Source organism: Salmo salar, chromosome ssa07, assembly GCF_905237065.1.
Source record: "Salmo salar chromosome ssa07, Ssal_v3.1, whole genome shotgun sequence".
Taxonomy (NCBI): Eukaryota; Metazoa; Chordata; class Actinopteri; order Salmoniformes; family Salmonidae; genus Salmo; species Salmo salar.
In genome coordinates this window covers 16,985,348-16,995,087 of record NC_059448.1, presented here as the reverse complement: position 1 = coordinate 16,995,087, position 9,740 = coordinate 16,985,348, and the positions used below count along the sequence as shown (strand labels likewise).

Sequence of the window (9,740 nt, the reverse complement as noted above, 5' to 3'; positions counted from 1 at the left end):
TGAAAGAAAGATATTTTCCAAATTGAGAAAAAACAACAACTGAAATATCATAATTGGATAAGTCTCCACCACCCTGAGTTAATACTTGATGGAAGCACCTTTGGCAGCCATTACAGCTGTGAATCATTTTCATTAAGATTCTACCTACTTTTCACAACATACTGTCGATTGTTTTTGATGGACCAGGTGCTAGACTACCAATCGCGTTGTGTTAAAATACGTTGTGCAGGGTATAGGACCATGCCTCAGGACTACCTGGCCTGATGACTCCTTGCTGACCCCAGTCCACCTGGCCGTGTTGCTGCTCCAGTTTCAACTGTTCTGCCTGCGGCTGTGGAACCCTGACCTGTTCACCGGACGTGCTACCTGTCCCAGACCTGCTGTTTTCAACTCTCTAGAGACAGCAGGAGCGGTAGAGATACTCTGAATGATCGGCTATGAAAAGCCAACTGACATTTACTCCTGAGGTGCTGACCTGTTGCACCCTCGACAACCACTGTGTTTATTATTATTTGACCCTGCTGGTCATCTAGACACATTTGAACATCTTGGCCATGTACTGTTATAATCTCCACCATGCACAGCCAGAAGAGGACAGGCCACCCCTCATAGCCTGGTTCCTCTCTAGGTTTCTTCTTAGGTTCTGGCCTTTCTAGGGAGTTTTTCCTAGACACCGTGCTTCTACACCTGCATTGCTTGCTGTTTGGGGTTTTAGACTGGGTTTCTGTACAGCACTTTGTGACATCAGCTGATGTAAGAAGGGCTTTATAAATACATTTGATTGATATATGCACACAAACAACCCTAGAATCCATACACGTGGCTTCATAATCGTAACAAAAGATGTATCTTGAGACTTTAATTTCTCCTTCCATATGGCAACCGTAGTTCTATTCGCTAATCATCACTGATGGCTCACGCCACCGATTGTCACAGGGTTTTTGCAGCGCACTCACCTCGCTGACCAGGCTTTGCCAATCACTTTCACTCCTTTTCAAACTATTCATATTTTCTTGGCGTCTTCCCGACACGCAGATGTCACGGTTTTTCCTGCGTTAATCGGTTAAGGCTACAACTGTGTTCAGCAAGGTGAATTGAGATTCTCCTCCGCTGGCTGCTATGTTTAGGTCTAACGTCAGCGGTTGTTGGTGGGCAGGGATGTCAGAGGGTGGACATGTTCACAATAATAAATGATATTTTATCCTAGGTGTATTGAGAGAGGTGCTCGGGGACTTTTCATGTTTGATTCAAGTAGCTTAAATAAACAGTGAGCAGAGAACGAACAGTTTCTCAAAGAGAATATGAGGAGGTCCTTTTAAAGGTATTTGATTTACTTTTGCCTTTGGGGTTGCTCTTGAGGCAAAAGTGGTCCCCTATATGGTCAGAAATATTGCCTAGAAATGACCTAATTTGACAGAAAAGGGCGCATGAGTTATGTTGTATAATATGTTATACGAACCATACAGGCAACTCTCAAGCCTAAATTAAGGCGAGGGCTTCTTGTGGGCAACTTACATTGTGTTCACTCCAACACTTATCCCTCTTCTTTCCCTCCAGGTTTCCATTATGTTCAGGCAGCCCCCTCAAGCCTGACATGGAGCTTAAATAGTTAATTGCATTGAACTCTGCAGGGAGACCAAGCATTGACCACTGGAATATCAAGTGAAAGCATAGAGTTCAGACAGACAGACTGTCAATTCAATTTCTTTATAGGAATGAATGAATAGTATAACCAGCTTTTAATAAAACAACCATGGCTGTTACGTTACAGTAACATTTTCTGCTATGATCAGGACAAAAACAAGGGCAGAACGTTCTGTCAACCAAACCGTTGCAGCGTGTCATTTACCCAAAATAACCATACAATTTCAATAGGCGGGATTACGTTGGGAATTATGCAACATTTTAACAGTCATTTTTGAAGAAAGCATTTAATGGCTCCAGCGTCAAGCATTCTTTTACATGAACAATCATACAGTTGTGACCAAATACCCTAGTAGGCAACAGTTAACAGTGTTCCTCCATAAAATCTCCCACTCAGAATGCATGACAATCACTAGGCCTGCTTACAACTGCAGGCTAAAATAGAATAATGGTTAGCAAACCCTTTTCATACACTGCTGGCCTATGTGCCATATAATATATTTTTTTGTGACAATCTAATAGAAAGTATTCCTGAAAATATTATACTAAAATCAACAGTTTTCCTTCAAAACATTGTGTCAAATTTGCACTAATCTATTTACTCCAACGAATGGGAAATATAAATATACTGAATTTCAACATCATCTTCCAAATGAAAAAGTCTGTGTTTACACAGGCAGCCCAATTCTGATAATTTTGGTCTTTTGACCAATCAGATCAGCTCTATTGCCAATAATTGGGCAAAAAAATCAGAATTGGACTGTCTGTGTAAACACATATATGTCAGCATCATGAGCTTAGTTCCTCTGCATTAAAAAACATCTCAGATCAGGTCGTCTTGTATTCCAGTTCTGTTTCTTGGCAAACTTGTAAACGCATCCAAAGAGATCAGGAAATGTTGTCACCAGATCTTTGCAAACACAGCAGGCCGCATCTGCATCCTTATCCGCAACCTTAGTGCTGCAGAAAGACAGAAAATACAAAAGCCATTTTCTATGATGTCAGTGAAGATGCTCAGCGTTGGGCAGTTTCAACATACTGTAACATCAATTGCAGAGGCAGATTTGATTAACAGAAATCAGAGGAAATCTTGATATCTAACTTGATATCTGGTATGTCATGTTAGGACTTGAAATGAGTACAATATCTATTAAATTCCCCCAATTGATTGAAATGTAAAGCAATTTGAAATTTAGATCAGTACCACTAACACTACTTCTGGTATTTTGACTTACTAGTGTGCATCAAGGTTGCGTATGAAGCGCAGTAACCCCAATGTGTTCTCAGTGTAGGCCTTCTTTTTACCTTCCAGCTTCTGGATCAACAAAGGGGGCAGCTGTGAAGACAAAGAATTGCTGTATGCGTTAATATTGCTTTACACTCTCATAAATGGCTTGTGGTGGTAAGTAGTGAATAAAATGTTGTCTGGCTAACCTTGGATTTCCACTGATAGAAGGATCTCTTCTCAACACCTTGGTCTAGAGCTTGAACGAGCTCTTGGTCAGCATTACCATGGTTCTCTGCCTCATCCTGATTCCCAATTTTTTCAAGTAATCCAATCTCCTGATCGAACAGTGTACATGAATACATTTGAAACGAATTATAGGGGAAGTTATGTCCATGTTGTAATTGTCATCTCAGTCTCATGCTAATCAGTTTAAGAATGGCACTGCCTCATAATTCTCCCCATCCCTTGTTGTCAAGCCTCAAGTGATGCAAATAGGTGTAAGTCTCTGGCAAAGGTGTCTATGTAAGGTAAGAATTTCAAGCCATGGATAATGCAAATCTTGCATGATGATAAATCATAGGGCGTCCACAAACGTTATAGAAAGCTAACTACCTTTACACTTGGTTTTTAATTTGTTTAACATATTACATTTGCTTTAATGCCTTAATACGTTTGAATAATATGAATTATTGTAATTATGCACGTAGAGTATTATAATTCTGTCACCATGTCAATCTTGTAACTGTAACTAGAATTGAGTTTTATCTCCATGTTCATTATTACCTATTATACAGGGTGCCATACTAACAAACAACTTTTCAAGTGACAAATAAGGATTTTCACCTCTGTGGTTTCCAGAAGAGGGGATGATTCAGGGTCTCCTCCACTGTAGGTCTCTCATCAGGGTCTTCATTGATCATCCACTCAATGAGGTCTTTTATCACCTCGTCTGCCACATGTTCTAGTGTGTAAGTCCCCTTGATTATGTTTCCATTCTGTTCAAGTTCATCACCAAGTGGATCTTCAAAGGGGTGGTGTCCACCAGAAAGAATGTAGTATACCAACATCCCAGCCACCTGAAATTACAACAATCATTCAGTCCATCGCTCTACAAACAGGAAATGTTCTGTATTCTATCTTCACGTTGCTCAACCTGTATATCAGAGCTCCTCTTATATCCAGAGCCTTGTTTGTCTAACGTCTCCTTTGCCATCCAGCATTTTGTTCCTGCAGGGATTGTGTATAGAGTTGTTTGTTCCACTGTCAATCTGCAACTTATGCCAAAATCTGCCAATTTTGCATTTCCATTGATATCTGTAAAGGATAAACAATATCATGCTTTTCATAAGTATAGATACTAGAAAATGACTTTAAGACACTGCATATGGATTTTTAATCCATAATGATGAAAGCCATGTTTTAGATTTAGTGGGAGTGAAAGGCTTAACTGTGCAATACTATAGTATCTCTCACCTATCAAAACATTCTGAGGTTTGATATCCCGATGAAGGACTTTGGTAGTTGGACAATGAATGACACTTAAACTGCGGAGCACCTCTTGAGTGATTTTCATCAGGGCATGAGTGTCGTCCTTGGACAGGTGTGTATTAATGTATTCATCCAGAGTGTATTCACAGAGCTGAAGAGCAAGATAACCAAAAAAACTGTCTTCTGCAAAGTCCATGTATCTCACAATACAGGTACTGTCAAGCTCTGGAAGACGTAAAAATCCTTCCTCATTCTTGAGAAACTGATAGTTTGACCTGATCATTCTCTTTATGGCTACTTCAGTGCCATCATCCCTCAGGCCCAAGAAGACCTCAGTTCCATCACTTCCCTTTGCTATGCGGAAGTAATTATCAGCATATATTAGAGTGAGGTTTCCTACTTTATAAACTTTACTTTCATCCATGCTGGCAAGCTTCTCTAACTGTGTCTCCCACCGCTTGCTGACTTTGTGCCATTTGCGCTGTAATGGTGACATGTCAGTGGTGGGTTGGATCGGCTTCACACTAGAACACTCATCAAGGCCAGATTCCTCAACAGCAGTAGATGAAGTATTGAAGGATAAACATGTTTTATTTTCTTGTGCGTCTGTCTCTTGTTTTGGTATGTCTTTCTTTTTTGCCTTTCTCTTCTTCTTCTTCTTCTTCTTCTTGGTTTCTGACAAATTACTGTCTTTTGAATCTTCACTTGCTGACTTGGAGACTGAATGTTGTCTGTTTAAGGACCTGTTTAGAGCTCTCAGCTTTGCTTTCAGGTTTTCATCCCTTCCCCAGATAAGTAGTTCGTCAGGTACCGGAGTCAGTCCCAGAGAGCTGATGTAACCAGGAACACAACTAAATGTGGAAAGATCTGCTAGCAAGGCATAGGCATACATCATCAAATCAGAGGGATAACCCTTCCTCTGTGTGCATGGGACAATGTGCTTGCATATTTTCTCAAGGTCAGAGTTGCTCCAACAATCCTTGTCTTTTGTCTTCTGTGTGATGCCAGAGAGCGTACCAATGATCGGTGGCATGAGATAATCTTCTGTTTTACAGGAAAGCAGTTTCACTAACTCAGGAATTAGGGTAAGTGACAACTCATTAGGCATTTCCTTCATGGCACAAACAACTCTATCTAAGGATTTCAATGCACCTGCCCTAAATTTCAGAGGAAATGTAGACAGACGTCTGCTTACATCTTTAACATAGTAATCTAGTTTACTGGAGTCGTTCAACCATGTAATGGCTGTCTGGGGGAATTTTTCTGCACCTGGACCTTCAATGTTAAAGCACATGTCAATCATAGTGAGATGGGTTTGGGGGTTCACCTGTAGAAGGTTCTGGCCAAAGCGGCTGAACACTTCTGTTGGGGATGTTTGTTTTACTGCTTCCACAAAATTAAAAAAAAGCTTGATTTTGGAAAATAACTCACTCTCTTTAGCAAAGTTTTCAATTATTGTGGCCAAATTCTGATCAATTGCAGGATGGATGCCATGATTTAGCCACAATACTGCTCCAGATTTGAACAACTTCTTCACAACATCCTCCCTGTCATGTGCTAATTGAATTGGAAAGAACTTTGGTTTTACAGGTAGGCCTATGTCTACTAGACCATCTGGATCTGCCTTTACTTCCAGTAATGTTGTCACTATATTCACTGGAACTTTATGCCGTCCAGCATAATGCAGCGGTGCTAAATATCTCCTTGATGGTTTGTTGGGGTCAGCACCTTTTCCCAGAAGAAATGTACAAATCTCCTGATTTGCAAATGCAACAGCAGCAATTAAAGGTGTTAATTCATCTTGTAACTCAACACAAGGGTACAATGCATTGATGTCCTTTCCTCTAATCAGTTTCTTCAGCCTCTCCAGATTATTATTAATAATGCACTTTATAATAGGATCTGTTGACTCTGAGATAACCAGTTTGGCCAGGAGTTCTTGAAAATCAATCTGGTGTTCCATAATTCCTGACGATGTCATCTACACAGGGATATCTGAGGAAGAAAAGCAAGGTGGTGAGTATAGTTTAACCTTTTAATGAAATAAAACAAATTATAGTAGGCCTAACTTTATATGTAATCTACACTTATACTGAACAAAAATATAAACGCAACAATTTTAAATGGGCCTCAGGATCTTGTCACAGTATCTCAGTGCATTCAAATTGCCATCAATAAAATGCAATTGTTTGTTGTCTGTAGCTTATGCCTGCTGATACCATAACCCCACTGCCACCATGGGGCACTCTGTTCAAAGTTGACATCAGTAAACCACTCGGCCACACGACGCCATACACGTGGTCTGCGGTTGTGAGACCTTATGGTAGAGAACTTAACATTCAATTCTCTGGCAACAGCTCTGGTGGACATTCCTGCAGTCACCATATCAATCGCACGCTCCCTCAAAACTTGAGACATCTGTGGCATTGTGTTGTTTGACAAAACTGCACATTTTAGAGTTACCTTTTATTGTCACCAGCACAAGGTGCACATGTGTATTAATCATGCTGTTTAATCAGCTTCTTGATATGCCACACCTTTCAGGTGGATGGATTGTCTTGGCAAAGGAAAAATATTCACTAAGAGGGATGTAAAACATTGAGAGAAATAAGCTTTTTGTGTGTATGGAACATTTCTGGGATATTTTATTTCAACTCATGAAACCAACACTTTATGTGTTGCGTTTCTATAACCCAAAGGGGTTTTATTGCTTGATTCATATATGGCATCCTAAAAGGTTCTTTATGAATTGAGTGGTTTGACCCTGAATGTTGATTGGCTGACAGTCGTGGTATATCAGACCTATACCACAGGTATGACAAAACATTTATTTTTACTGCTCTAATTACATTGGTAACCAGTTGATAATAGCAATAAGGCACCTCTGGGGTTTGTAGTATATGTCCAATATACCACGGCTAAGGGCTGTATCCAGGTCGTGAAAGAACAGGCTTTAGCTGTGGTATATTGGCCATATACCAGGTTATAAATATAGAATCCTTTTGTAGGCTATATAAAGGGTGTACTGTACAGTAAAATCTGCCCCAGTGGACGTGTCAATACCCATAAAAACACTGAAATGGTTCTAATGCTTTTCCCGAATTACATTTTTCACATTGTGAATTTTACAAAAAAATCGTTTAGTGTAGGATTACCTTGGCGTGACGTTTTGATAGCCGTGTATTCGCCTCAATTTACTCAAACATTTGCAATGTTAATTATCAATAAAAGTTACCTTGTCCGAGAGAGAGATTTGTGCGGTTATCCAAATGTCATGCAACGGTAAGCCTACACGAAACTCAGACCTGGGATTTTAGAACTAACGTTACTTCATAATAAAATGGCAGAATTCATGGTGAAAAAAACATGTTATGACTGGACTGTGGTACTGAATAAAACATGCAGTTTGACAGCTCTGGTGCACACCAACTAAAGGTGTGGTCGTTTACCTGACTAAAGTACGATTGAGAGACTTTTGGAAAAGCTAATTTTAATAGTTTCCAATGGGGAGGATTTGTAGTCTCCACTAAAATAACTCGGAAAGAGTAACATTCACTGGACTGTACAAAAAGCCTCAAAAATCTATTTTAAAAGTACATACCTCTAAGAGTTCTTAAGAGAAAAGTGGAAGTGAACAGTGCCCGCTCTACTGATGCGGAAGAAACATCGGCCGTGTTCGAGAGCATCAAAACAACTGCAGGCGACTGTCGACTGACTGATCTACAAATCACCTTGCATCATAAGTAACGACTCATTATTATTTGCTAAAAAGTCAGTCAGTCACAATGTACCCATGATACATTTTGCTTTTGACTCTTGAACACATACATGGTTGGAAGGCTCATTTGAAAAAAGCTGTATCCCTTCCAGCCATGACCCTCGAACACGGCCATTAACTGTTCTTCCTGAAATCAGAGTGGAAGAACAGATAGAACAATGAGACAGATATTTCACCGGATGTAAAAATATGAAGCATCCGCTTGGCGTTTCCACTCACTACCAAATATTGTAGTAAGAAGCCCAGTGGCCGGCAGTGGGAGAAGATGGGTTTTGGCCGACATTATGCAAATTTTCTCATCGATTATTTTAGGGGTTTTATTTCAGTACAGTTTTCTGTTCCCAAAACTATAATAATGTTATGAACAAGGTGGACTACGTTTTGTAGACTTTAACCTTTGCTAAGGTTGTAAAAAATTGCGTTTGGAAGGAATGCAAAGGCGAATTGAGTTATTGCACACGTGAACTCTGAGTAAGCGTTCCTAACGGAAATATGCAGATATATGCCAAAACGGGCTAATAGGATCCCGCAAGATCGTGCTTGACTCTTTTATTTTATTTAACTAGGCAAATCAGTTAAGAACAAATTCTTATTTTCAATGACGGCCTAAGGAACAGTGGAACGCAACAAAAACTGCCTTGTTCAAGGGCAGAACACCAGATTTTTACCTTGTCAGCTCTGGGATTTGATCTTGCAACCTTTCGGTTACTGGCCCAACACTCTAACCACTAGGCTACCTTCCACCTCATTGTTTTTTCTGGCCACTGTTACTCATTTGTTCCCTTTGGAAACAGCCTGTGGTCTATCTTATAAAAAGTATTTAGAGAAAGAGGCGAAGCCCGAAAGCAGAGCTTGTAAACCCAGAGGTGAGACTTTCGGGGATGCTTGCGAAGGCGGCTAGAAGCATCCTCCTTTGATCTGTGTGCATGTGGGTGGAGTCGGTTTTTGGCGGAGCAGCAGACTCTTTTTGTTGCGTTCCACCCAGAGAGGAAGTCCACCTTGTGTCGTGGGTATCCACTAGGGGGCCATGGGAGGAGTCGGGGCACTCTTTTTGGATCGAGCACCCTTCCATTCTCATCGATGGGCCTGCAGTGGAGCAGGTTGAGAGCTTCAAGTTCCTTGGTGTCCACATCACCAACAAACTAACATGGTCCAAGCACACCATGACAGTCGTGAATCGGGCACGACAAAACCTATTCCCCCTCAGGAGACTGAAAAGATTTGGCATGGGTCCTCAGATCCTCAAAAGGCTCTACAGCTGCACCATCGAGAGCATCCAGACTGGTTGCATCACTGCCTGGTATGGCAACTACTCGGCCTCCGACCGCAAGGCACTACAGAGGGGAGTGCGAACGGCCCAGTACATCACTGGGGCCAAGCTTCCTGCCATCCAGGACCTCTATACTAGGCGGTGTCAGAGGAAGGCCCTAAAAATCGTCAAAGACTCCAGCCACAATAGTCATAGATTATTCTCTCTGCTACCACATGGCAAGCGGTACCGGAGCGCCATGTCTAGGTCCAAGAGGCTTCTAAACAGCTTCTACCCCCAAGCCATAAGACTCCTGAACATCTAGTCAAATGGCTACCCAGACTATTCACATT

At 41.1% G+C, this 9,740-nt stretch overlaps 1 protein-coding gene across 3 annotated transcripts; it reads right to left on the bottom strand.

Moving 5' to 3' along the window:
• Positions 1-1,693: 1,693 nt before the first annotated feature.
• Positions 1,694-8,062, bottom strand: LOC106608620 (uncharacterized). 3 transcript variants are annotated; one of them, XM_014206676.2, is made up of 7 exons: positions 7,962-8,062; positions 4,346-6,355; positions 4,026-4,186; positions 3,716-3,948; positions 3,079-3,207; positions 2,880-2,980; positions 1,694-2,604 (listed from the first exon to the last, which is right to left on the bottom strand). In XM_014206676.2, exons 2-5 carry the CDS (start codon positions 6,339-6,341, stop codon positions 3,123-3,125), a joined length of 2,475 nt encoding a protein of 824 aa, XP_014062151.2. In that variant the 5' UTR covers positions 6,342-6,355; positions 7,962-8,062; the 3' UTR covers positions 1,694-2,604; positions 2,880-2,980; positions 3,079-3,122. The 3 variants fall into 3 exon arrangements, with proteins under 3 accessions (XP_014062151.2, XP_045577581.1, XP_045577582.1); XM_045721625.1 differs by lacking the exon at positions 7,962-8,062 and adding an exon at positions 7,596-7,613; XM_045721626.1 differs by lacking the exon at positions 3,079-3,207 and having other exon boundaries at positions 7,962-8,061.
• Positions 8,063-9,740: the final 1,678 nt, after the last annotated feature.

Bases quoted from the DNA above. Each gene is read 5' to 3' on its own strand.
- LOC106608620 (XM_014206676.2), bottom strand. From the start codon at position 6,341: ATGACATCGTCAGGAATTATGGAACACCAGATTGATTTTCAAGAACTC. The intron at 3,949-4,025 runs GTTGAGCAACGT...TTGTAATTTCAG, and splicing joins AGAGGAGCTCTGATATACAG to GTGGCTGGGATGTTGGTATA. The intron at 3,208-3,715 runs GTGAAAATCCTT...CTGTTCGATCAG, and splicing joins CTCTTCTGGAAACCACAGAG to GAGATTGGATTACTTGAAAA.